Source organism: Zootoca vivipara, chromosome 10 (genome assembly GCF_963506605.1).
Source record: "Zootoca vivipara chromosome 10, rZooViv1.1, whole genome shotgun sequence".
NCBI classification, from domain to species: domain Eukaryota; kingdom Metazoa; phylum Chordata; class Lepidosauria; order Squamata; family Lacertidae; genus Zootoca; species Zootoca vivipara.
The window spans coordinates 49,714,153-49,742,091 of NC_083285.1; the positions used below are offsets into that span (position 1 = coordinate 49,714,153).

General features: G+C 42.3%; 2 protein-coding genes across 6 annotated transcripts in view; one reads left to right on the forward strand and one right to left on the reverse strand.

The window, feature by feature from the left end:
* SYCP3 (synaptonemal complex protein 3) lies at positions 1 to 13,723 on the forward strand. Of its 2 annotated transcripts, none has more exons than XM_060279906.1 (8): positions 1 to 106; positions 1,451 to 1,591; positions 3,272 to 3,350; positions 4,752 to 4,786; positions 7,337 to 7,454; positions 8,388 to 8,487; positions 9,526 to 9,624; positions 12,431 to 12,715. In XM_060279906.1, exons 2-8 carry the CDS (start codon positions 1,462 to 1,464, stop codon positions 12,545 to 12,547), a joined length of 678 nt encoding a protein of 225 aa, XP_060135889.1. In that variant the 5' UTR covers positions 1 to 106; positions 1,451 to 1,461; the 3' UTR covers positions 12,548 to 12,715. The 2 variants fall into 2 exon arrangements, with proteins under 2 accessions (XP_060135889.1, XP_034982669.1); XM_035126778.2 differs by lacking the exon at positions 1 to 106 and having other exon boundaries at positions 653 to 1,591; positions 12,431 to 12,535; positions 12,690 to 13,723.
* Positions 12,539 to 27,939, reverse strand: part of CHPT1 (choline phosphotransferase 1) — a 25,128-nt gene continuing 9,727 nt past the window's right edge. For 2 of the 4 annotated variants that reach the window (XM_035126772.2, XM_035126776.2), the window contains exons 4-9: positions 27,614 to 27,698; positions 21,447 to 21,578; positions 19,486 to 19,644; positions 18,514 to 18,639; positions 16,665 to 16,775; positions 12,539 to 12,769 (exon numbers count right to left, since the gene is read on the reverse strand). In XM_035126772.2, coding sequence (XP_034982663.1) covers positions 12,725 to 12,769; positions 16,665 to 16,775; positions 18,514 to 18,639; positions 19,486 to 19,644; positions 21,447 to 21,578; positions 27,614 to 27,698 — 658 coding nt within the window. In that variant the 3' untranslated portion in view covers positions 12,539 to 12,724. Of the gene's footprint in view, positions 12,770 to 15,517; positions 16,367 to 16,664; positions 16,776 to 18,513; positions 18,640 to 19,485; positions 19,645 to 21,446; positions 21,579 to 27,613; positions 27,699 to 27,939 lie in introns of those variants that run through there. The other 2 variants (XM_035126774.2, XM_035126773.2) reach the window with 2 other exon arrangements.

A 27,939-nucleotide genomic window follows, 5' to 3' on the forward strand; every position in this document is an offset into this window, starting at 1 on the left:
TTTTTTAAAATTTTTTTTTTATTTATTTTGCGTCAGACGGAGTGCAGCACTACCACAGGCTCCTCTTAAAAAAAAAAAAGTCGGATTAAGCTTCCTGAGGCGGCAGGTAAATAATGGATTGCACCACTTCAGACTGCACGGGGGTGGGGTGGGATCTTTTGGAAGTTTTCCATCTTCTAATAAAACCTCCCTGCAAATAGAAAACCGGCCTAGCGGAGTCAAAACGTTTCTGCTTTTATGCTGGTTGTTTGTTGTTGTTGTTGTTAGGGAAATGTGACATGTTTTGTTTGAAAACGTGTGGTACCCCGCTCTCCCTTTCCCGCCGCCCGAAGTTTAGTCCGCTTGGTTTTTTTGCGTTGGCGCGTGCAGACGCGAGGCAGGGAGCGAAGGAAGCGGGTGCCTTTTCTTTAGGTCTGGCGCAGGTTCCATAAGACGCGATGTTTATAAACTGCATAGAACTTTATTTGGGCCCGTCCCGGTCCTGTCGTGTTTCTCGGCGCCGCCTCACTTTTCCCTCTCCCTCTTTCAGTGAGGATAAGTGGGGGGGGGGGAGCGACGGTTTGGGAAAGTAGGAAATGCTGCTGGGTGGTCTTAAGAGAGAATTTGGCGGAAGGGGAACACCCGGAGGTTTGGCTAAACTAAAGGGGACCCGGGTGGGGAAGGACAACGGCAAAAGCAACGGGGGGCTATCGTAAAACCAAAAGGCGGGAACCTGAGGTAATTTAGGCGGGAAACGGGACGGCCTTGAGGGAAGGCGACCGAGTCACGACAAACTCGACAAAACAACAACAAACTCGACAAAACATAATAGATCTAAGAGTGTGTACCACCAGTCGCACCTCAAATGAAGTTGAAACATGGAGAAAGGCTTCCTATAGAGCAGGGTGGGAGTTGACATTTTCAGGCTCAAGGGCCACATTTGCCCTTGGCCAACCCCCTGAGGAATGCATGTCAGCAATATGTGTGGCCATCTTGCACTCACACATGCTCACATACAGGGAGACCATGAACAAGCTGTCTCCCCTCCCCAGCTGGTCTGTGCAGATCAACTGAGGGGGAGGGGGGTCACATCTGCATTCATCAAATGATCAGGGAGAAGGTGATTGTCCCCATCAGGTTGCTCAGTTCCACCCACCCCAGCACTGTCTGCTTTAGTTTCCTTTCTCCTGTCTCTGCCAAAACTAGTGAGAGCTTAATAATTTGTTTGGGCGGACTGTATCAGACCCCTGCTCTAAGATTGAAATACGCAGTCAGCTTCATGTAAGAGGAGATGACCACTTAGATATCCTGATTCCATAACAGATCCTGTGATATTGAATTCTGACTGAATTCTCAATAACAGATACGGTACAAGATAAAATAGTATCTTAGTATCTTACAGTATTTTCCCTGTCTTAAATTCATACTGTGTTTTATGTGGTGAATTAAACAAAAAAATATTTTATGGCAGTTACTCTGATTATGGCACCATCAGGAAGAAAATCTGCAGGAAAAACTGCTAAATTGGCACAGGAAGATCCAATTCATGCCTACGACTTTGAAGAACATACCAAAAAACATCTGAGTGGCTCTGAAGAGGATGTTAGAGAAGGTGTAGTAATCAGTACAAAATTTTAAACACATTTGGTTTTGTTGCACTCCTAATACAAATAGGATAAGTCATTCTTTTTCTCACAATAGTTAGGGACGGGGGACGGGACACCCCCCCCCCCCAAATTCTATCAAATAGGACTGCTGGATAACCTTACTTTTGCCATTTGCCTAAGGCTGTCTTCGCAACAGCAAATTTCTTTGTGAAATGGAAGAAGTTTACTCATGTGACCATGCAATTGGCAGAGAAGGATTCAAACCTGCTGCTTCATTCAGCAGGCTGAAGTTATTTCTTGAAAGCGGATTCCACTTGAGGGATTGGGAGGAGATAGATTGGCATTCTCAGCAGTCATAGAGAATGGAACATAATGTAGCTTCTCAGCTCTTTGTTGGAGCCAAGCATTGAGAGCATATTACACTTTTGTGCCAGTTGCTCTTGATTTCCAGTGCAATCCTAGGGCCAATTTAAAGTGCTGGTGTTGAGCTTTAAAAGTTCTGAATGGCTTAGACAGGGTTGCCTAAAACTAGGATGGGAAAAGGTAGATCAGCATCTACTAGCAGATCTCAAAAATTGATAGATAAGAATTTCTGATTCCCAATTGTTTAATAGTTAGCATATTGGATTAGGACCTCAGAGATGAGGGTTCAGCCACCACCCTCACTTGGGAGGCCTTGGGCAAGTCACCGTCTTTCAGCCTAACAAGAGTTGTTGTAAAGGTAAAATGGTAATTGGGAAAACAATTTGAGGTCATTGGAGAAAAGCTAGACATAAATGTAATAATAAAATAAACAAAGAACAACAAACTGAGAGCTCCCCCCCCACTCCAATATACTGCTGAAATGAAGAAAGTGTGTAGGCAGGGGTTAACAAGGGTATTCTTTGTGGGGGAAGGACCATGAATTTAGTTAATTTCTGGTACTCAAAACAAATTCCTAGATGCAGAAGAACATAAGAAAAGCCTGCCAGATCAGGTCAATGGCCCATTTAGTCCAGCACTGTATTCTCTCGGTGCCCAACCTAGATGCCTGTGGTAAACCTGCAAGCAGGACTTTAGCTCAAGAGCACTCTCCCCTCCTGTGATTTCCAGCAACTGCTATTCAGAAGCATTGCTGTCTCCTTTTTCAATATATGTCTTTGGACCAAGTTCTGGTTGGTGGATCTTGGAATACTAGGAAAAACAAAGCCTGAGATCTGCTTGGATCCATAGCAACTTGCTTGTACCTTAAGATCTGCCTCTGAAGCTCTACTTAGGTGCCTATTTATAATGGAAATGAGATTGGCAAGCAGACAGACAAGGGTATTCTTGCTCATGGCCCCCAGATGTGGAAGGTGATTTCATGGGACATCACACAGAGCCCATCCCTTCCAGGTTTTAAACAGGCTATTTTTACTGTGGCGTTTATCACTTAATTTGAGCTGAGTGCAAAACTAATATTTTCACCTAATTTTGATAATTTTATATTATGCTGGGGTAGTGATGGTCCTCTTGATTTTAAGTTACGTTCTCAAATATTGTGTTGAGATTTTTGTGGTGTTTTATATGGTTTTAAATGATAGTTTATGTAACTTGTAAATTGCTTTTTGAAGAATTTTCATTTAAAAGTGGTATATGGGATTTAAAACTTTTTAATGTGATACAAGTAATTGGTAAACTACACCTTCTATTTCCCTCTCATAAAGATGAAACTCCAATAATTGATAAACATGGGAAAAAAAGACCTTCACTGAATCCTCATCCTGTAGTTGAAGATGAAGTTGGGTAAATAGTTTAATATTTATTTTTTGCCATGTAATGTCAAATTATTTTTTACAGTTATAAAGTATCAGTTATGTTTCTAGTGCCTCTGTTATGATTATTGTAGCCAGAAGTACCATATTTTTCCGTGTATAAGAGTAGGTTTTTTCCTTTAAAATAATGTCAAAAATTAGGGGGCGTCTTATACACAGATACATCTCCCCCCATTTTCTTAAATCTGAGTCTCAAAAAAATAGGGGGTGTCTTATACATGGAAAAAGGTATACATTACTTTTCTGTTAAGTCTGGCCACAATCTAGATCTGTTTAAAAAAACACAGCACCTTTACATAGGAACATAACTAAGAATTTGTTGGCTGTAGATCAGAACTGGATAACCTATGGCCCTTTAGATATTGTTGGACCAGGTCCCACCAGCCTCAGCCAGCATGGCAAATAGTCGGGGACGATGGGAATTGTAGGCATGCAACATCTGAAGTAGTTAGATACTGGTGTAGATCCAAAGCTTCTCTTCTTCCAAAGTAAAGAGCTTACTCTGATATAAGGTGCTTACTCTGTTGGAGGAATCCCCCCTTCCATTGGATGAAGAGAACCTCTGAATCTAGCCCACTTTAATTAATTAATGAAGGATAATTCAGTTGCCCTCTTCTCAAAAATTATTACAGAATAGAGAGGCAAGGAAGTTCTGAAGTTAACGGGGACTACTAGGGAACAAGTCCCAATGAACGTTGTGGGATTTCTGAGTAGACATGGAAAGGATTGCACTGTTCTTCACACATTAAGTTACATCCAAACCACCATCAAATCCCCAATAGATCAACTCATAATGTAATAGAAGCCCATGTAAACCATTTATAAATGTAAACCAATTTTACAGCATAATTCTAAACATAGTTACTCAGAAGTTGGGTGCACTGAATCCTATGAGAATTATTCCACAGTAATATGTGTTTAGGATTGCAGTCTTAAATCTGTTTCAACTGCCATGGCTTCCAAGAATCTTAGGAACGTTAGCATCTCTGACAGAATTTTCAGCAGACTCATTAAGCTTATAGTTAAAAATGACTGCTTTCAACATTAGATGTTTTAAACTACTGACTGAGTCATAAACAGAAGGTTATGCCCTTTGTTGATTATATATTTCTTGATGTGCAAAATCTTGGCAATATAATTTAATGTAGTGTCTCCATCCTGTTGTGGTTTACATTCTCCCCCCCCCAATGCCCCAAAGATTACACCCCTTCACAGTGCTGATTCCCCCCTCCCTTTGTCACAAGGCTTTTAGTAGTGTTAATTATTGTTGATCTCTGTTGCAGCTTGCTACCACTTACAAATAATATCTGAAAAATATAAACTAGTTCTCTTAATGCAAAAAGTCATTTTAAAAATATGAATATTTTTATAGAGGAGAAGTCCAGAATATGCTGGAAAGATTCGGAGGTATGTTTTAGAAAATACTTACATACTATCAGTTAATAAAATAAAATAAAAAATATGGGAGAAGGGTTCTGCCCTTTTATTTCAAAATACAGGATTGTTTTCAAGTAAGTTGTGCTCAGAGTAGACCCAGTGAAATAAATGGATATGGCTAGCTTTAATTTTAATGACTCTAACCTGGAAACAACTTAATTGGATAGAAACCAGTTTTTAAAATAATTTTTCTCTTTTTAGTCATATGGATAAATTAACAATTTGCATTCCAAACATTATTTCCTGTAGTGTGATGGCAGGAGTGTAGTGGGATATTGTCATCTGTAGTACTTAAATAGATTGATCAATTGATTACATCAGAGTTGCAGTAACTTTGCCAAAGCAGATGTGCCAATGCAAACTTCAAGATTAGGGTGCAGGTTATCCATGGCTGCTCAGAAAAAAATTACTTAGAAATTTCTGTATCTTTGCTCTGGGTTTCACTCTCATGTGAAGCAAATTCTACTAAAATAGACTGGCCAGTGCAAAGTGTGATGGAACATGGCCTTCATTAATCTGTTAGACATTATTGGCAAGATTCCATCTTCTCTGTCCATATCAGTCACCTCCATAGCAAGAACCTAGCTCTTCTCCACTTTCTGTAATGAAGGGTGGTAGTTCACAAAGGATGACGCAAAAAGACTTCTTAGTTTGTCCCAATGCCTGCTCAAGGACAAGCACTGCAATGCTTCTTTGATCTAATCAACTGACTTAAAAAGTATCCCAAATAACTGGTATCTGAAGAAGTGTGCATGCACACGAAAGCTCATACCAAAATAAAAACTTAGTTGGTCTTTAAGGTGCTACTGAAGGAATTTTTTTATTTTACTTCGATCCAGACCAACACGGCTACCTACCTGTAACCAGAACTGAGGAGCAGTTTTTAAAAAGAAAAATATATATTTTAATACAAGTGCTTATAAAAGCTACTGTATGGCAAGAAACAGCTTAAAACGGGTTCCCCGGACTACGGCCCCCGGGCCGGATGCGGCCCAATTGGCCTCCCAATCCGGCCCGTGACGCCGCCCGCTGCCGCCGCCCGCTCTTGCGGCGCGCTGCGCGGCAGCGCACTTCCAGATCTGAAAAAAAATCGCCGAAAATCGTTTCTGCGCATGCGTATGGGCCTCTCCCGACCCAGAAGAGGTCATTTCCGGTGCACTTACGGGTCGGGGGAGGCCCATACGCATGCGCACAAACAATTTTCGGCGATTTTTCCAGCCTGGAAGCACGCCACCGCGCCAGTAAATGGGTGTGCGCATGCGCACTGGCGCGCACTCCCCCACCCTCCGGCCCGAAGGCGGGTAAGTCTGGGGACCCCTGGCTTAAAACATAATCTCCCTTTGGCATGCTTATTTCTTCTGAAATGATGCCAGCTACAACACATGCACATAATCTAAAAACCAATGTGTTTCTTCCTTCAGCTGTGTTTTTACCCATTTGCAGATTTAATTAATCTAGTGACTAAAGTGCATATAACTGATCAACTAAACTTTCTCTAATGAGGTTTCAGTCCTGTTAAGGACACACAGTATGGCTACAGCTTATCCAATTTGAGCATGGGCCACAAGCTTTCTCAAAGCCATCTTGAACTTCATGAAGTTTTGAAATATGGCTGCAAATCATGGAGCATGAGTAATACTGTACTTAACAGTGAAGAAAGGCAACTGCTTAACCAATCCTGTATTTTGCTCCTTTGATATTCTACTGTCTCTTATTAAAGTTCTCTTTAAAGTTTTAGCCTCAAAAGGTATCATGTTTTACAAAAAGCACCTGCCTAGATTGCTTGGTTATGGGCTTGCTTGAGAAGGGCTTCATATAAGAAGAATCCAAATCTCTGGGCCTTAATTTCTGTGTTTATTGTGGGGTGTTAAAAGTGACCTTATTGTTGATGGCAAAGTAAAGGTAAAGGGACCCCTGACCATTAGGTCCAGCCGTGACCGACTCTGGGGTTGCGGCGCTCATCTTGCTCTATAGGCAGAGGGAGCCGGTGTACAGCTTCCAAGTCATGTGGCCAGCATGACTAAGCCGCTTCTGGTGAACCAGAGTAGCACACGGAAATGCTGTTTACCTTCCTGCTGTAGCGGTACCTATTTATCTACTTGCACTTTGACATGATTTCGAACTGCTAGGTTGACAGGAGCTGGGACCAAGCAATGGGAGCTCACCCCGTCGGGGGGGGGGGGGCTTCAAACTGCCGACCTTCTGATTGGAAAGCCCTAGGCTCTGTGGTTTAACCCACAGCGCCACCCGCGTCCTGTGATGGCAAAATACTTTACTGATAAATCAACACACTATAAAAGTTGCCATATAAACACTGTAATTTTATACAGCTTATACTAGATTCAAAATCAGTTTGAGAAGAGGTCCCTGAATTCATGCATTAACTACTGTAGCCACTACTGTAGCCTAACGCTGCAACAACCCTCCAGGTGTAGTGTGTGAGACATTTTTTTGCAAATCTTATAAACCTTTACATATGTTTTAAGATACAATGCCTAATGATTCTTTGTCTTTCTGCAGCGGACATTAACAAAGCTCTTCTGGCTAAAAGGAAAAGATTAGAAATGTACACTAAAGCTTCTCTCAAAACAAGCAACCAGAAAATAGAACATGTTTGGAAAACACAACAAGAGCAAAGGTCGGGGTTATAATTAACACTAACATACATTTCACATTTGTGGCAGAGATTCATCCTATAGTCCTCAGTCTGATTCCATGTGTGTAGGAAGAGCCAATAGGAAGAAAAGCCAAAATGGATGAAAGCAATAATATATGCAAGTGATCAGATCAGACCTGGGAAGAGCAATCTTATCTTTCCCTCTCTTAGCAGCATGTTAAACAGGGGAAGAGAGAAATGGGGGTGTCAGAGAGAGGGTGGCCCTGCTCACTATTGACTCTGTTTCTGCCCATGAACAGCATGTGGCCCCCCAACAAGTTATACCCCTCCCCTGGAAATGTGACACGACCAAAAAAGGATTTCCATCCTGGACTTAGTGTCTGAGTTTTGATTGTCTGTCTGGATGTGATTTCCTGGTAATTTACTATAGTAAAGGAGTTGGTTCCTAATCAAAATATTTCCTTTTAAAAAGCAAATTCTTTTAAATAACATTTAAGTTAAAATCTTACACATATTTATTTGGAAGTTCACCTCACAACATAATTGGGCTTATTTCAAAGTAAACATGCATACAATTGCATTGTAAACCTACTTTAGAACAATACTCTTCAATGTTCTATGGCGAGCATCCCCAAACTTGGCCCTCCAGATGTTTTGGGACTACAACTCCCATCATCCCTAGCTAACAGGACCAGTGGTCAGGGATGATGGGAATTGTAGTCCCAAAACATCTGGAGGGCCGAGTTTGGGGATGCCTGTTCTATGGTGTGTGTTTTTTCAAATTAGAAGATGGCCACCTTTCACCTTAGCTGTGCTCTCTCAAATCTACCAACTCTTTTGTGTTTGTGTGACTAACTGAATGTTTTACGTTCTCCATCTTTCACTGATACCTTTACAGTTTAAAAATCAATGTTATTTCATGTTAACATTCAGCTTGCAAAATATATATTTTAGGCAGAAGGTCCAACATGAGTATTCTCAGCAGTTCCTGCATGTATTTCAACAGTGGGATGCTGATATAAAGAAAGCTGAGGAACAGGAAGAAAAATTAATGGTTTGTTTTTCTTAACTTTTTGAATAATAAATGTAAGTGCCTGAGGCTGATATTTCATTCTCCTTATACTGCAGTGTGGAATGTTACCATTCACGAAACAGACAGGTAATGTCCAGTGATGCGTGTAGCCCTAGCTTTAGGAAAACAATATGCTCACATAGAGTGAAGGAGATCTAAGTAAATTAGCAGAGTCCAAGTGCTGATCAGTAATAACATCTCAGATATTAGGTCAAAAGATAATGTTATGCCATAGGTGGTAGAGCCAATGTTTTCTGCACTGTGATCAATCTGTTCCTTAAATAAATATAATACACTGGATAAGCTTGCAATGGTAAGCAACAACAATACGTTCAGTGGAAGGTTTAGAAATTAATTTAAGATTACATATACACACATACAGTCATACCTCGGTTTAAGTACACTTCGGTTTGACTACTTTCAGTTTAAGTACTCCGCGGACCTGTCTGAAACAGATTAATCCACTTTCCATTACTTTCAATGGGAAAGTTCGCTTCAGGTTAAGTACGCTTCAGTTTAAGTACTCCGCGGACCATCTGTAACGGATTAATCCACTTTCCATGACTTTCAGTGGGAAAGTTCGCTTCAGGTTAAGTGCGCTTTAGGTTAAGTACAGACTTCCGGAACCAATTGTGTACTTAAACCAAGGTACCACTGTAACTTATGGTAATAACTGATTGCTGGTGTCTACTGGAATAGTTGAGTGGAAGTAAAGGAAACCAACAGTAGGTGGACCTAGAGCAAACTAATTCTAGTTTTGTCCCTAACCTTTTCCTTTCTGAATCCTACGCAGGCCAGAGTGCAGCAGCAGTAGGCACTGGCAGTGTTATCCATGGACTGGATGTAGGCAAGGCAGATGGGGCAAACTGAAGTTGGTGAGGCAGTGCCCCATTTGTCCTAGCACACCAACTTCCACTGCAGTTGGCTATGCTTACAGTTTACAATTAGTAACAATGTGATTGAGCTTTATTATATGAATACTTATTCCTACATTTATTATAGCCTTTTTTTCTTCCTTAGAACCTGTTTCGGCAACAACAAAAAACTTTGCAACAAGCAAGAATAGTTCAGAGTCAAAGACTGAAAACAGTTAAACAGCTGTATGAGCAATTTTTGAAGGTATATTAAAAAAACAACCACCATTTGATCAAGTTTGTTATTAAAAGTGCATTGTTATTTTAGTTTTTACTAGCTGGCCCGGCCACGCGTTGCTGTGGGTCATCCCTGTGATTCCCCCCACCCTGTCCCGATCCATGATGTATCCCGCCCCTCCCTCCACCCCCTCGGCTCATCCCTGTGTTTTGGTAGGATACCCTTCTCTCTGTTGTCCCCTCTGTTGTCCTCTGTTGGCTCCTCCCCCCTGTATCTCCATATCTTGGCCCCCACCCTTGGAAAAGGAACTGTCAGCTTCTTCCCAGCATGCACTTTTGTCTGAGCCTTCTGTTGTCCCTGGGGAGTGTTGTCCCCTCCCCCCTGTATCCCTGTATCCCCCTGTATACATTGGCCCCTGCACATGCATCGTGAACATTTTTATATATTTAGATTTAAAAAAATTGAAATTAAGAACATGAGAGGCAGAAGTTATTGTTGTTTAATTTATTTTTGGGGTTGTCATTTATTTTGGTGGGTATTGTATGATTTGGGTGTTGTGTATTTTGTGGGGTGTTTTTTATTTTTTGTTTGGTTATTTGGATTTTCTAATTGGAGTAGGTGTTTTGAATGTGGGATGTGATGTTGTTTTTTTATTGTGCTGTTTGCAATGTTTTATTTCTCTAGTTGGGGTTGTCATTTATTTTGGTGTGGGTGGTTGCTTTTTGGTTTTTTATTTTTGTGTATTTTTTTGGAATGTATAATGGGATGTATTTTGTTTTTTTAATGTGTTATTCGTAACTTTTTTATTTTTATGGTTTTTATTGTGAGTATAATTGAGGAGTATTTGGTGTTGAGAGGTCCGTTTGGGCAAAGAAAAGGATTGGGGGTGATGATGCACCCTGAGACCCAGAGAACTACTTTAAAAATCCTGATCGGGGGGGGGGATAGTGAAGCCCCACAGCCCTGTAGCAACAGAAGGCGCGTTCTGAAGTGCCCAAGCTGTTCTGTTCCATAAAAAAACCCAGGAAGTGGCAAGGGGAAGGTAGAGGATTTTAAATCAGGGGGGGGGATTGACCACTGCAGAGGACTTAAACTGGGGAGAGAAAGTGCATGGTGGTGGTTTTTTAAAGACACAGAGGCTTGCAATCAGTCATAGTATAAAGCCTAGGTTAAAAGGGGCACGACTGCCCTTACTTAAAATGGTCGCCGGAGCCTCGTATGTGACACAACGCCCGCCAATTTAAAAAGCAACAACCCCTTGCTGTGCTCCCAAGTGCGTGTTAGGGGAAATGATGAACGACTGCCTAATGCTACCAGGTGTTTATTAATGCAGCTGCCAGGAGGTGAGGCCTAGTCTGTCGACCTTGGCTTGGGCTAGTATTTAAATGCGAGCCAAGGCCTCCGCCCTGTATCTCCATTCCTTGGCTCAGTGGGTTGTGTGGTAATGGCCGCCTTGGTGGTTTCAGTTGCTCGGTTGATGATGTCATTATTTGGCGCCGCCCTTCAGAGTTTCTGCTGGTGACAGTATGCAATCTGCCTTTCTATTGGATACTGCTGGAGTCTTCAGACCTTCTGCTGGTGATGTCTAATTTGGGTGCCACTTTTTTGTGTGTTTAATCGTTATTTTAGGTGTGAAAGGTGTGGTTTTTTGAAATAATTTTTACGCCAGATCCCTCCCTGATGGGCATGGAACGTTGTGGCCAAATTTGTTAAATTACGGTTCAGCAGTTACGGAGAAAGGCTGTGACCTCTGTGCGTGCAGTGCCTACATTTTTATATATATAGATTAAAACAAAGGTTGTGTGAGAAGGCAACTTCCACAACTGGGTTTCTCTTCCCCTCCTTCAACCTATATCTCCCCAAACCTCTTTCCAGAGGGTCTAGATCGGGCATCTCCAAACTGCGGCCCGCCAGATGTTTTGGCCTACAACTCCCATGATCCCTAGCTAACAGGACCAGTGGTCGGGGAAGATGGGAATTGTAGTCCAAAACATCTGGCGGGCAGAAGTTTGGGGATGCCTGGTCTAGATGCCCTTCTGCACATTGGGGTCTGTCTCATACAGGCCTGTGATGGGCCAGGAGGATTTGCCTGAAATTTCACCAGCTTTCTTAAGAGGGTTTTTGGAGGGTACAGAAGGAAGGGAAGAAAAAGAAAATCTGTTGCATGAGCTGGTTTCTGCTCATAGAACTGCTGGATACAACACACACATCCTGTGCTGTCCCTGCTGCTAATATGGCAAGATCTGCAGTGGCATACTATCTATACATCTATGCTTAAAAATAATTGCAACTACTACTTAAACTTTAACTTCATGTTGCATCCATTCTGCTCTGTTTCCACTTGATTATTTGACACCTAATATGCTTTGCATGAAGAGTAGCACCAGCATCAACTGAATATTGCCCCAGCAGTACTGTTGATCTCTGTGGTGAGAGACAGCATGGCTACATCTAATTTTCATAGTTGGACAAAACACGCATATAATGCTAACCTTGTCAGGCCTTTACATTTGTACATGCATAGATGTTATATGGGTTAGTAATAATATCACTGCTTTGTAGATTCCTTTTGTCATCTTCCTGGCAATTCCTATAGAGCAGTTGAACAATATATTGCTACTGGATAAGCAGTGCAAAGAATAGAACACTAGTCCAAATGAACTCTTACCAGTTAGCATAATTACTTCTCAAAATTTTGGTGAGTTTAGGCTACTACCTTTGTCATTGCTAGCAACTCTGGTAATTCATGGGCACTCCTTGACTTCTGAAATGTAACTAAATTTCTGAGTATAAACCAGTAACAGATTTTCATGGAGCTGCTATCTGATTTTAGAGTATGGAAGACATGGAGAAGACTCATGAAAGTCTTTTAGTAGGTGCACAAAATGAACTTCGGAAAGAAATGGCTATGTTGCAAAAGAAGATCATGATGGACACTGTAAGTGTTTAATACTGATTTATGGAAAATTTCAGTGACATTTTAAAACAACATTTAAATAGAAAAATTAAACATTTACCATTTATATTCAGCAAGTCAGAACACTATGATACAAAATGTTACATTTGATCAGCATTTTTTTCTCTTTTAACAGCAACAGCAAGAGATGGCAACTGTTCGCAAATCTCTTCAGTCCATGTTATTCTGATGGCTCAGTGGAGAAACAACTTGTACCTAAGTAACATGATACAATTATATACATTAGCCATATGGGGAGGAAGAGCCAGTATTTTAAACGCCATATTAAAAATTGCTATATTTGAATACCTTACATTCAGCTCTGATATAAAAGAAACCGACAGCTCATTGCTGCTTAGCAACAGGATATGCTAATTTCCCCCTGTCTCTCTCAAAGTACTCCTAATGGTTTTTAATATTAATACATTTGCATCAATCTTTTTTCACCTCTTAAATTCAGAATCTAGATCCCAGGGTTAAGGTACCTTTTTGAAAGTTCAAGATACCTACAGTTTGTCAGACAATTAAATAACATTATTATCAGATTAATCTGAAATAGTGTTTGGTACGAAAACAAATTGCATGTACTATGGGATTCAAGGCCTAATTAAAAATGGTGTACTTGCAGCAGAACTATATAAAATGTTTCAGCTTACTACCAAGAAAACATTTCATTCTTGAATACCAACCAGAGTAATATGTGTTAATCTGAAAGTTGAAGGAGACGCATAAGAACTTCCTTAGGATTATAAAATAAAATGTACATGTTGCTAGTTTTGGATTTCCTTTATTATAAGGCACTCTTAGTAATTTTCCAGTTTCATGGTCTCAGCGTAAATAAAATGTTCTACTTTTTTTGAGGGAAGATAGTCTACCAGCCTCTAATATTATCAGTAAATTCTGAATAACTAAACAAAGATAGAGGCTTACACTCTACAGTTCAGGAAATCAAGCAAGTACCTATCTCCAAAAACTAAATGAAATGTTTCTTTCCCCTCCCAAATCACAAAAAAGTCCGTCATTGAGCTTTGTTTTGTTTTGTTTTAAATAAAAGCATAACCATATTTTCATACTGTAAAAACACTGGTAATTCAAGCATTACAAATGAAACAAAGTTTTCATTACAGCAACTTAGAATCACAGTTTTAACTGTTTGAAATGTAGCAATAATTTATTTGGTCTTAAACTCTGACATCACTTTAAAGGAATCCAGAACAATTACTACATGCTATAATAATGGCAGCAAACCATTCACCTTCTAGTTTTTGGATAAATGCATTGTTTTATTTAAATGCCAAAGGTTTGCCACCATTAATTATCCTAATGCCACTTCATGGAGAGTCTTTTAGTGCCCATTAGTCAGCATTTCATTTTGAATTTGGTGACATGCTGAAGATCCCTCAGTTTTTTTAAGCAGACTATCAAATTCTGAAGTCTTGTCATTTGTGGGTATTTACTGTTTAGAGCTTTTCAGCTAGAAAATAACATGACTACTGTAGTTGTTTTGCTGTTAAATAATCTTCATTACTTGTTTAAAACTGACCCAGGAGGAAAAGAGTTTTCTTTCTAGCTAACTGTTCAGTACTTTACTTTTTAATGGAGAAGACTGGACAGCTTTCTTACAGTGAGCTTCTAAGGCAGTGTTTCTCAACCAGTGTGCCTCCAGATGTTTTGGGACTACAACTCCCATCATTCCTGACCACTGGTCTTGCTAGCTAGGGATGATGGGAGTTGTAGTCCCAAAACATCTGGAGGCACACTGGTTGAGAAACACTGATCTAAGGCACATGTGGGCAACCTGTGGCCCATATGCAGGCCTCAACAAATGCCCAAACTGCTTCTGAATTTTGCGGGGGGGGGGGAGCACATCTAAATCACACTCTTTGCAGATGATGCACTGAGGGGAACAGAACTGCAATGGGGGAGAAGGCACATGGGGAGAGGTAGCCCCATACACTTTCCTTCCCATGTAAACATCAATCAGCCTGACACCAGCTGATTGGTAGACCTCTTTCTGGATAAAATTGCCAGGATTCCCCCCCCAAAAAAAACCATTGTTGTTCACACACACACAGAACCAATAATCACTTGGGATTGCTTGGATAAAGGAACTGTGTTGTATGAACTGGCTCTGAACATCAAGAAAAAGACAACCCTGAATTTCTTGGAAATAGTCAACCCAGCTTGTCTGATGGTAGTACCTAGAGCATCAAAGCTAAGGTGGGGTCCAGATTGTTTTATGTTATTCTGAAATACATATACTGTATTTATAACAGAATTCAAACTCAAATCTGTTGCCAGTAAAAAGAGATCAGCTCAGTCATTAGATATATCCACTCATGTTACTTAGGTGTTTAAAACTTTCTGAGAAGGCTTTGCATTAAGTAAAAATATTTGAAACTACACATTTTTCCACAGCTGAGGTTGGCATATTTCTTTCCTCTTAGCTACACAAAAAGACTTGACTGGGAGTTGTGGTTCTATTTTTCTGGTCCCACTAAAATATATGACATCTAAAAGAAAGTGATGGAAGACACACAGTAATCCCCCAGAGAACATTACTGTACAAACTGCTTCCTAAACAAAACAGTTTCTAGACAGGATGATTAAATCCTATATAGCACAGCTATATAATACCTAGACATCACTGATAAGTTATACTAAATGAAATTGCAAATTTCTTTGTTGCCTGAAATGTCGAAGACCTTATTCTACTAGATTTAAAAATGACTTCACATTCTGGTGTATTTAAGAGGTTTTTGTACCTATTGAGAGGAATTTATTTGGGGTTGGGGGAGAGAAAATTTAATCAATAACACTGCCAAAGGGCACAAGGTGTTAAAAAGTCCTTTCCTCATTCCTGCTCAAACTGCATTTTGTAAAGGAGGAAATGTATGGTGTATGTGTTTTGGTCTCAGCAGAAGGTTTTATCCAGCTTAACATCCCTCGCTCACTCATTTTTAAAAAAATACAGGGTGGAATTCAACATAGTGCTAAGTGGGGTATGTGCATGGGGAACGAGGTCCAATCACACAACAGGACTTTCCGCCAGCTTCTCCGCACCCGCATGCAAGCATCCAGAACAGATTTACAGTGCAATGAGGGCCGGGGTGGTGGTGGTGGTCCTGGTGTGGAAGCAGACCTCATTCTGTGCTCAATAACAATGTTTAATCCTGCCCACAGGCCAAATTCTTAGTATCAATTCACAAATATTTATACTGTAAGCGAAAGAAATAAGTATAATTATGATTCTCCCTGCTTAAGCAAAGAATTCAAATGCTTAAGAATTTAAACACTACTGCAAGATAAATTATGCCACAATTTTAACCTTGACAACTAATTTATGGTTAAATTCCTTATTTTTTCCCCCTTTAACCAGTATCAGAAACTCTTAAAAATATAGTTAATATGAAAGACACACTCCTAAGACTTTGATACAAGATGACAACTCAGTAGTTTTAGCCCTTAAATCAGGCATCCCCAAACTTCGGCCCTCCAGATGTTTTGGACTACAATTCCCATCATCCCTGGCCACTGGTCCTGTTAGCTAGGGATCATGGGAGTTGTAGGCCAAAACATCTGGAGGGCCCCAGTTTGGGGGTGCCTGCCTTAAATATATATAAAAAAATACTCAACTAAGACTCTAGTTCAAAAGCAGTGAAATGTAGAATGGATAATTTCTGCAGTATTTTATACAGTTACTGCCCCTGTATAATGAACCAACACCACACTACCTTCTAAGAAATCCGTATTTGGCTGTTTCTTACGAGTTCAGTTAGCTGCCAAGTACATTAGGTTTTCATGCATTTCTGTCTGCAAAGAGCAAAACAAGTTTCTAAACAATAATTTGTTACTTTGTAGCAAAAACTTCTTTAGACCCTCTACTCCTATGATATCAAAGTAACAATTACAGTAAGTCCCAACAGAGCCTGTAGGAACTTGGTATTATATAACTAATTTCATTTAATCACTCATGCATTCAAGTTCTCTTTGAAAATTTCCACAACTGCATTGCTGAAAGGGGTATTTTCCACCAGTCAATACTTTCCCCACCCCCAACCAACTCCTCCTCTTCGCTTTCAGCTATAAGTCACTCATTATGGTTTTGAACCTGTTCAGGAGCTTGATGAGATGAGATTTTGAAGACGTGTATGTGAAGGTGAGCCGCAATCTGTTTGCATAACCCAGTGGAGTATCTCAGTAAATCAATCAAGGATGTGAACTAAAGAGGGAGAAAAAAGATCAGAAATTAAGATCAAATCATGTGTTGCATAAATGAATTCTGTGCTTAAATTCTCACTCTTCAAGGCACACAGATAAAGTTATAACAGAAGTGTCAGGGGGACTCCCTACAGGGACCCTTCCCTAGTCATCCTGACCAGCACTTCGCCCAGTGACAGCGCAAGCAGCGGGTCATGAGGAGGGAATGAGGAGTGGAGAGGGGGCTCCAGGACATATCAGAGCCTCAGCACCGACCCAGCTGGCCAGAGGAGGAAGGACAGCACAGCGAGGTGTCGGAGCCTCTGCAACGCTCCAGCCAAAGGACAGGAGAAGGAACGCAGTCCCTTCCGGCACCCACACTGGATCATGCACCCAGACGTAGGGCAAGGGAGCGGTGTTTTGGGGTTCCCAGACTATTATGCTGGTACAAAAGCAGACAAGCGCCATTGCCGGGTTCTGAATCAGACTAGGCGGTCATTTTTTCTGATGTCTCTGCACTGTAAATAGTATGCACAATAAAGCTCTTAAAGACAGAGCAGACTGGAGCATCTTTACTCGAGAGTAGCCGCAACAATCCCCTGACAAGAAGCATACACCTTAATTCTACAATTGTTAAAAAGTTCTAGTTAGATCTACGGTTCAGAGATTACATGCATGCACACTGAAAGACAGAAATTTAAATTAACTGCTGAAGAAGAAGCAACTATAGTTTCATCCCAGTGCATTCACTGACTTATCATCATCATCCCTACTATAATACACAGCTAGGATTCTTGGCCTGAATAGAGAGGGCAAAAGGAGAAGAAAATAGGTCAGAAAAGTCACTGCTTCCCCTCCTAATTTAATACTGAATTAAGAAATACAGGGGATATCTGGTTTGTAGTCCGGCAATCATATCTAATCAATAAAACATGTATTTTGATGCAACTTTCTTTAGCAGCCTGAATTTAATAGTCACTTTCATTCCAACAAACCCCATCAATGTGCAAGGAATAGATTTGGGCATGCAATAAATTGGTAACCAACTCTTTAGGTTTTAAAAAATTGTATGGTAAAGGTAAAGGGACCCCTGACCATTAGGTCCAGTCGTGACCGACTCTGGGGTTGCGCGCTCATCTCGCATTATTGGCCGAGGGAGCCGGCGTATAGCTTCCAGGTCATGTGGCCAGCATGACAAAGCCGCTTCTGGCAAACCAAAGCACATGGAAACGCCGTTTACCTTCCCGCTGTAGCGGTTCCTATTTATCTACTTGCATTTTGACGTGCTTTCGAACTGCTAGGTTGGCAGGAGCTGGGACCAAGCAACGGGAGCTCACCCCGTCACAGGGATTCGAACCGCCAACCTTCTGATCAGCAAGCCCTAGGCTCAGTGGTTTAACCACAGCGCCACCTGGGTCCCACAGCGCCATATGACTTTTTTGCAATTCTTACAAACACGCTGTAAGATAAGCAATTGGGATCTCATTGCAAAGTGGGAGCTGAGACAAGACATTCCTATGGTCACCTATTAGGCTCATGGCAGAAACAAGATTTGAATGAGGGACTTCCCAATTGAAACTTTGTCTCATCTTCTACTTTACCACCAGAACATGGTCCAACACAAATAAGAGCAAGTATACCTCTCAGCTGGATTGCTGCCTTAATCTATTTGGAATGCAAAGCTGGAGAGTCTGACTCAAACACCTAGAGAGGAGAAAACACTTTCCATAATTTAGTGAAGCCTATGGAAAACTGCTTACCAGTGCTATCCACAGAATGATATATTCATCGATAAAACTGTTGAAGTACTGGTCTAGAAATAAGAGGCCAGGCCCAATAAATGCAGTATCTTGTAGGAAGATTTCACTTTTGGTCATGTGTGCAATCTATGAACAAAGATTAGATTTAGTTACTAAACTAATATGTTTATATCCTATTTTAACACAATACAATTTGTTCATCTCTTAAGTCAGTACCTGAACCCATCTGAATATTCAAGGATTCAAAGAAATTTATAAGCAACATAATGATTAAGGAGATGTTTTGTTTCCAAACGTGGCTTCTTAATTACAAACATTTAAGAGAACTATAAAGGCTTAGACATAAGGAATGCTAAGGGAAGAATATTAGCTGTAATGGATAACTGGTAATCTTCATTGGTGTCCGTCATTAATGGAAACATACTTCTATGAGTGGAATGGACCTTTTCCTTCCACGTGCCCTCAAATGTGCTCCAGAGGCCTGGGGTACCCGCCACAATAGATTTAGAGGCCACAGGGGATGGGAGAGCAAGGGGACATCCTGCTGCACATGCAGATTTTCATCCAATATGTTTTGCAAAAAAACTTGCAGGAAATTCTGTCCATGTTTATTTTGAAGTTAATCTATGTCCATTGAGTCTTACTCCTTAATAGTACAGGACTACAGCCTTAAGGTCAGAGCTGGAGCGCCATTCCAGCAATTGCCTATATTGCAAATGGCATCAGCAAAGAAATACTGTGTAATGATTACCTGATCTTGCAACAAATGTTGAATGACATTAAAATTAAGGTACCATTTTATCATTTCTGTGCTCTTTAGACTGAATAAGCTGTACGGTGTTCATTTTCATTTTTTATTAATAGATATCAGCTTAGCATTAGAGCATTCACAGTGCTTCACATGCATTATTGCATTAATACATAAATACATCATCTTAATAAATGCACAAAACAATGTTAGAAACTCCTTACCACCAACTTTTGTGTGATTTTGGCACTCACAAATCCAAATGTTAAGACATAGAGGCAAGGATGCTTTTCAAATAGTTGCGTTGTAGATTTTTTATAGATCATTATTGCCAAAGTAATAACCAACCCTATATGCAGGCCTGGTGACAGAACACTTGTTCCCTGAAAGGCACAAATAAATTATATTACGGTATATTAGTTTTGTAATTTGTATCCCACTCTCACATGCCCCACACACCATGAATTCAAGTCAGCTCACACCATCAGAACAAAAATCCAATGCAAAAAGCGCAAACATACATCAGAAACCAACGTACAACAATGAAACATTCATGGAGCCAATTGCACTAAAATAAAATTAAGGAAAATTAACTAAAGCTGCCTGAACAGCCATGTTTTGGCCAAACAGCTTACAATAAAGTGAGAGAGACTGGTGAACCTTCAGCAGGGGATTCCACAGAGTAGATGCCCTGGAGGAAAACTTCAAATGATGAAAGCAGCAAGTGGGAAGGACATACATAAGAAGGTGGTCCTGAATGTGGGCCTACTTATGTCTCAAGCAATTTAGGGCTACTACTACATCTACTAGGGTCGCGGGTGGCTCTGGTTTAAACCACTGTGCCACTTGGACTTGCCGATCGGAAGGTCGGCGGTTCGAGGCCGCGCAATGGGGTGAGCTCCCGTTGTTCGGTCCCAGCTCCTGATGACCTAGCAGTTCGAAAGCATGCAGTGCAAGTAGATAAATAGGTATTGCTCCGTCGGGAAGTTAAACGGCGTTTCCATGCACTGCTCTGGCTTCGACAGAAGCAGCTTAGTCATGCTGGCCACATGACCTAGAAAAACTGTCTTTGGAAGCAGACAAATGCTGGCTCCCTCAGCCTGTAAAGCGAGATGAGCGCTGCAATCCCAGAGTTGTTCGTGACTGGACTTAACTGTCAGGGGTACCTTTACCTTTACTACATCTACTTAGATTCTCACCTGCCCTTTACATCCCAGTGCAGGTTACAACAGTGTAAATATACAACATTAACATAAGTTAAAAATAATCTGCAATCAAAAGTATAGCAGGCACCCCCAAACTTCGGCCCTCCAGATGTTTTGGACTACAATTCCCATCATCCCTGACCACTGGTCCTGTTAGCTAGGGATCATGGGAGTTGTAGGCCAAAACATCTGGAGGGCCGCAGTTTGGGGATGCCTGGTATAGGGCAAGTCCTAAAGACATGTCTCTCAGGAGTCAAAAGGCCCGGGTTTGTTCCAGAAACAAACAAGTAGCCAGTTCAAACTGAACAAGAGGAGAATGGTATGTTCTGAACGCCTTACTAACCCCAGTCAATAACCTGTTTAAATTCCCAAACATTTTTTAAAGGCAGTTCCATGTGGAGCGTGTTACAGTAATCTAAACTAGAGGCAACAAGGAAATGAATGATCACAGAGAGGTCTGATTTTGCCAGAATCAGACCAATACCTGGAGTATTGGCTGAAGTGGAAAATTTGTTTTTCAGCAAATCTGATATTTGAGAGCCTATAGCAGGCCTCCCCAAACTGCGGCCCTCCAGATGTTTTGACCTACAGCTCCATTGATCCCTAGCTAACAGGACCAGTAGTTGGGGAAGATGGGAATTGTAGTCCAAAACATCTGGAGGGCTGAAGTTTGGGGATGCCTGGCCTATAGCAAACAGGAGTGAACAGTACCCAAGGTACTTACATAACTGAAAAACAATTCAGTCCTGAAACTCTACATAACTGCTCTATACAATATTTTAACAGCTTTGATTCTTGGATAGTGCAAGGGTAGATAGTAATATTTATATAATTACAACAGATATTTAATCCTAGATATAGAATAAAACTTGCTAAATTAAGCACACAGCAAACCTGTTTATATAAAACATCACAGTAAGGTAAAGGCAACTTAGTGTGTCAAATGTTTAGCTTTTGTTGTTGTTAAAAAAAACACTTACTGCTATTGTAGAGCCATTCTTCCCCACGCCTCCTCCAAATATTACTCTGAAATAATTGTAACTGGAAAATATTGCGCCACCCACTATTCCTGCAACAGGAATCATCTTCAGTCTTAGATCCAGCACAGGAAGCTTGCAGGGAAAAAGCAGAAGATTTTAAGATAGATTAATGTCTTTCCGCCATTATTGAAACGTTTTAGTAATTTTTTTTGAACTATCCATTTTCTTCATTTTTAAAAAGGAAATCAAATGTAGAGCATAGTCATGGTAGTAAAATAAAATGTAGAGCACAGTTTAATTTTGCTAGGAACCCCAAGGTTACATAATTGTTTTAAATTCGGACAGGCATGTTGCTACTAACATCTATAAACAACATGTATCAGCTTTCTAGCTTTTATACTTATATTTCTGAAAAATGGATAGTTCTTTCCCACAGTTCATTGATCAAAACAGCAGCAGCACCACAGGAAATGCAAACACCATCTGCCTCTTTTTTATATATCTTGCTATGAAATCACATTACCGTTACTCTCCAGCTAATAGACCTTTAGAATGAGTATTTACCTTTCTTATTCAATTGTAGTTTCAAGGAAACTTCCAAGACGCAGCAAAGGATTAAAAAGAGTAAAAAAAATGAATTTCCTGTAACCCACCAGGTTACACTAAGGATATGTTATTGAGACTTCTCAATCAATTCAACAGTTTATGTAAAACAGAATATTGAATGGACTTTAACAATGTAGAGTTGTTTTATTAAGAATTCCACACTTTGACTGCTTACAGTCATTTGAGAAGAGAGCATGCATTTCAAAATAAAAATAAATTTTAGTAGATATAGTGATGTGCCAGAATACTGATTCGCTTCCAAGAGTGGACTCAGACAGCTGGGAGCTCTGCTGTAGCTGTTTAAAAGCTTGCAGGACTCTCTCCTGCTGTGAGTGCCCACAGGCCCTGTCCCTGCCTCCTTCCACCTGGTCTAGGGCGGGGCCTGGAAGGCCTCATAAAGGACTGCTGCCGCTGCTCTGCTGCTGGTGCTGCCCAGGGGAACTTGAAACAGCACAGAGTTCTTTTTAAAATGCTTTTTAAAGAATTTTTTATGTTTTTATCTTCTTTGGGGTGGTAGGTGGGAGGGATTTTTAGTTGGGTGTGGGAATCTGTTAAATTTTAGTGTATTTGTAATTTTTATTGTTTTTGGTTTTATTGTTTTATTGTGTTTGGGGTGGTAGGTGGGAGGGATTTTTAGTTGGGTGTGGGAATCTGTTAAATTTTAGTGTATTTGTAATTTTTATTGTTTTTGGTTTTATTGTTTTATTGTCTTTTTTGTACTCTTCTTTTGTTGAGTTCTTTGCTGTTTTTTACAGAGGTTTTATTTTGTTTTTAAGGGGAGGGGTCAGGGCTGCCCGGGAGGGGGTCCCAGCAAGCAAAATGGCTGGGGCAGATTCCACAGGGGGGTGTGCACTGGAACAACCGATCTCAGTGGTCACGGGTAGGAGGAGGAGTTACGCTAAGACCAGACCATGTCATTACCGAGGAGGCAGACTTAGTCGTTGTCTGAGGACTATCCCTGCCTCCAGGTCTGGTCCTGACCGGACGGATATTGGAATAGGCAAGGGATACCCACATGACCTGAAGGTGCTGCTGTGCAATGCCAGGTCGATGATGAATAAGACCACCGCCATTCACGACCTGATTGTGGATGGAGGATTTGACCTGGCATGTGTGACAGAGACCTGGTTGGAGGAAGCCGACGGGCCCGTTCTTGGCGCTGCTTGCCCACCAGGTTTCTCTTATGCACAGCAACCCAGGCCATCTGGGCGGGGAGGGGGGGTTGCAGTGATTTTTAGGAAGTCATTAGTTTGCACCAGGCGTCCTATTGGGAAGACCCAGTTCTCTGAGTGCATGTTCTGGAAGTTGGGCAATAGAGGCAGTACAGGATTCCTTTTGGTGTACCGACCTCCCCGCTGCACCAAGGATTCCCTGCCCGAGCTGCTTCAGGTCGTGTCGGATGTGCTCCTGGAGACACCTAGCTTGGTTGTCTTAGGGGATTTTAACATCCATGCCGACACGACCTTACAAGGAGCCGCTCGGGACTTCGTGGAAAGCATGGCCACCATGGGGCTGTCCCTGAATAAGTCTGGCCCAACTCATAGCCGCGGACATGCCTTGGACTTGGTGTTTACCTCTATGGATGTTGGTGATCTGACATTAAGTAAAAGCGAAACAAAAGAAGTGCCATGGTCAGATCACTTTCTGGTGCAACTGGACTTCTCCGCAACCCTTCCCCTCTGCAGGGAGGTGGGACCGATTCGGATGGTCCGCCCCTGCTACTTAATGGATCCAATTGGCTTCCAAAGAGTGGTAGGGGATGTTTTATCCCATGTCGATGGCCTTTCAGCTGATTCCCTGGTGGCCCGCTGGAATGCGGAGTTAACCAGCGCTATTGACTGTCTGGCTCCGAAGCGCCCTCTCAGATTGCATGGAGCCCGGACAGCCCCGTGGTTTTCCCCGGCGCTGAGGGCAATGAAACAGTCGTTGAGACGGCTAGAGCGCCGGTGGCGGAAAACTCATTTTGAATCAGACCGGACACGGGCTAGAGCTCAACTTCGAGCCTACCAAGTGGCAATGGCGACGGCGAAGAGGACCTTCTTCACCGTCTCCATCGCATCTGCAGAAAACAGCAGCAGGAGACTCTTCCAGGTGGTTCGCAATTTAGCGGAACCACCTGCTCCATCCGGGCCCAGTATGGGCCACATGATCTCCTGCAATGATTTTGCAAAGTTTTTTGCAGATAAAGTCGCTCAGATTCGGGAAGAGGTAGACTCCACCGTGGGAGCAGGGCCGGGGCGGGGGAGTGCTAGAGTCCTGTCTAGTCAAGTTTTGTGGGATCAATTTCAATCTGTTACCTCCGAGGATGTGGACAGGCTGCTTAGACGAATGAAACCAACCACCTGTCTCCTTGATCCTTGCCCATCCTGGCTTATAAAAGCTAGCCAGGAAGGGCTGGGCGATGGGCTTCGCGGGTTGGTAAATGCTTCTCTCCATGAGGGAGCCTTCCGAGACCCGCTGAAAGAGGCGGTTATTAAACCGCTTCTTTAAAAACCATCTTTAGATCCGGCCAATATGGCCAACTATCGCCCAGTCTCAAATCTTCCATTCTTGGGCAAGGTGATTGAGCGAGTGGTTGCGGAACAACTCCAGGCACGCCTGGAAGAAGCGGACCATTTGGATCCCTTCCAGTCAGGATTCAGGCCTCATCATGGGACTGAAACTGCCTTGGTCGCACTGGTCGATGATCTCCGGTGGGCTAGGGACAAAGGTAAGAGCTGTTTCCTTGTTCTGCTGGATCTCTCAGCGGCTTTTGACACCATCGACCATAACATCCTTCTGGACCGTCTAGAGGGCTTGGGAGCTGGGGGCACTGTCATGCAGTGGTTCCGCTCCTTCCTCCTGGGCCGTGTTCAGAAAGTGGTGGGGGGGGATGAGTGTTCAGACCCCTGGGCGCTCACTTGTGGGGTGCCTCAGGGTTCTGTCCTCTCCCCCATGCTTTTTAACATCTATATGCAGCCGCTGGGAGAGATCATCAGGGGGTTTGGGCTGGGTGTCCATCAGTATGCTGATGATACCCAGCTCTACCTCTCTTTTAAATCAGAACCAGTGAAGGCGGTGAAGGTCCTGTGTGAGTGCTTGGAGGCGGTTGGAGGATGGATGGCGGCTAACAGATTGAGATTGAATCCTGACAAGACAGAAGTACTGTTTGTGGGGGACAGGAGGCGGGCGGGTGTGGAGGACTCCCTGGTCCTGAATGGGGTAACTGTGCCCCTGAAAGACCAGGTGCGCAGCCTGGGAGTCATTTTAGACTCACAGCTGTCCATGGAGGCACAGGTCAACTCCGTGTCCAGGGCAGCTGTTTATCAGCTCCATCTGGTACGCAGGCTGAGTCCCTACCTGCCCAGTGACTGTCTCTCCAGAGTGGTGCATGCTCTAGTTATCTCTCGCTTGGACTACTGCAATGCGCTCTACGTGGGGCTACCTTTGAAGGTGACCCGGAAACTACAACTAATCCAGAATGCGGCAGCTAGACTGGTGACTGGGAGCGGCCGCCGAGATCACATAACACCGGTCCTAAAAGACCTACATTGGCTCCCAGTACGTTTCCGAGCACAATTCAAAGTGTTGGTGTTGACCTTTAAAGCCCTAAACGGCCTCGGTCCGGTATACCTGAAGGAGCGTCTCCACCCCCATCGTTCTGCCCGGACACTGAGGTCCAGCTCCGAGGGCCTTCTGGCGGTTCCCTCATTACGAGAAGCCAAGTTACAGGGAACCAGGCAGAGAGCCTTCTCGGTAGTGGCACCCACCCTGTGGAATGCCCTCCCACTAGAGGTCAAAGAGAACAATTACCAGACCTTTAGAAGGCATCTCAAGGCAGCCCTGTTTAGGGAAGCTTTTAATGTTTGATGGATTTCTGTATTTTAGAATTTCTGTTTTTTTGGAAGCCGCCTAGAGTGGCTGGGGGAACCCGGCCAGATGGGCGGGGTATAAGTAATAAATTATTATTATTATTATTATTATTATTATTATTATTATTATTATTATTGCAGTGTGGTGCCCAGTGTCAATTTTCAACAATCTCTTACCATGCAATTCACACCTAGCTTTACCATTCATCCAATTTCTTGGATTTCCAAGCAGCTAAAGAATTGTGGCCACATTAAGCTTAACTACATGAATCAAGGCAACAGAAAACCAACCCCAATGTACGTCGTTACAGGGGTTATGTTTCTTCAGATGCAACGGCGTGCATTCTGATTGTCTCAAGCTGGATGTCTGCAGTTCTGTGTTCTACAATACAGGCATAAACAATGCATTCTTGAAAGCAGGGGCAGTATAAATTTGCTCTGACATTTTGCCAAGGTACAGAACATGCATTCTGCTGCCTTATGACAAATTCAGCAGAACCTTGCCGTTCTTGACAGCAGCGGCAGTTGCGGCCTGGTGTCGCCATGGCCAAGCTGGGGGACAGACAAAAACCTCCTGTGTGGCCGGGCCAGTGTCATCATCCCCAGGAAGTGACAGGACTCCCCTACCTCTTTCTAATTTAAATTGACCAATCAGAGGCCATACTACAGGGTGGGAAATTGAGAGATGGAACTGGGTAAGCCTGTTTCTACTCAGGTCTGTCTCCAAATCATGAAAGCTGACTGCACCGCTTCCCAGCATCGCAATCAGCACTGGAGATCCCACCCTCCTACCCTGGATAAATTTGGCCCTCCCTGAAGGTGGTGTGTGTGTGTGTGTGTGTGTATGTGTGTTTATCAGCTTGCTGAGGAGTCTCTTGGTCGCCATATTTTGCCCCTGGGAGGAATTTTCCTGCAGACCAACTGGACCGGTCTAGGGGTTTCAGTTACCTCCCAGCAATTGTCACAGATCACTGGCATAAAGGTGGTTGGCTCCTTGGTTGGGTACCCTGGTAAAGGGGTCCCAAGGGGAAGGATTCTGTCCGTATGCCCAGATGGGGGCTAATGGGCCACAGAACTCCCTGACTGGCAGCCTAGAGGGGTTTCCTATATCTGATGTGTATCAACTGGGTTGGCTGATCCAGGATACATACCCAATGCCTAAGCCAAAGTCTTCTTACATCTGTAATCAATAAAGCTGTGGCCATTTAGATTCCAAAAGGCTGTTATTTATTGCTTCCTACGCCTCTACCCCGGCGACCTCAGGCTTACTGCAACTCAGCCCACAATTACAAAAGTGTTAAGTGACAGAATTTTGCCAGGTCAACTTTTATAGAAGGGAGTACAGCACTGAGAATAAAATGGAATTCAACTCTCTGTGCAGAACATTTATGTATTTAAATTATCTGAGTGATTTAACGCAAATAACATAAATGGCAGATGGGGTCTTTTTCCTCTGTAGTTCTAAACTCATGCATAGAACAGCACATCACAACAGTAAGATGACCGAGCACTGGAACTACATTGGGAAAAGGCATCCAAGGTAAACATATAATTGAGCCAGGGCTTATTTTTTAAAAAGCGAAATAAAATAAATGTTTAACAAAATGTGGCATGGGAGAAATACAAAGGATTAGAGGAAGCTGCTAAGCAGGAACCATACAGGACTGTTTAATTTACAAACTTTCAAGCCTGATAGTCATATACAGTTACCTTAGTATCCCACAATGTTGTTCCACCAAATGCAGATATCAAAAAGAGTATAATTACGGCTATCTGTACTTCAGTTACATCGACTCTATAATAAAAAAGAAATAAAGTTGATCCACATCAGGGGTCAGCAACCTTTTTCAGCCATGGGCCAATCCACCGTCCCTCAGACCATGTGGTGGGCCGGACTATATTTTGGAAAAAAATATGAACGATTTCCTACGCCCCACAAATAACCCAGAGATGCATTTTAAATAAAAGGACACATTCTACTCATGTAAAAACACGTTGATCCCCGGACTGTCCGCGGGCCGGATTGAGAAGGTGAT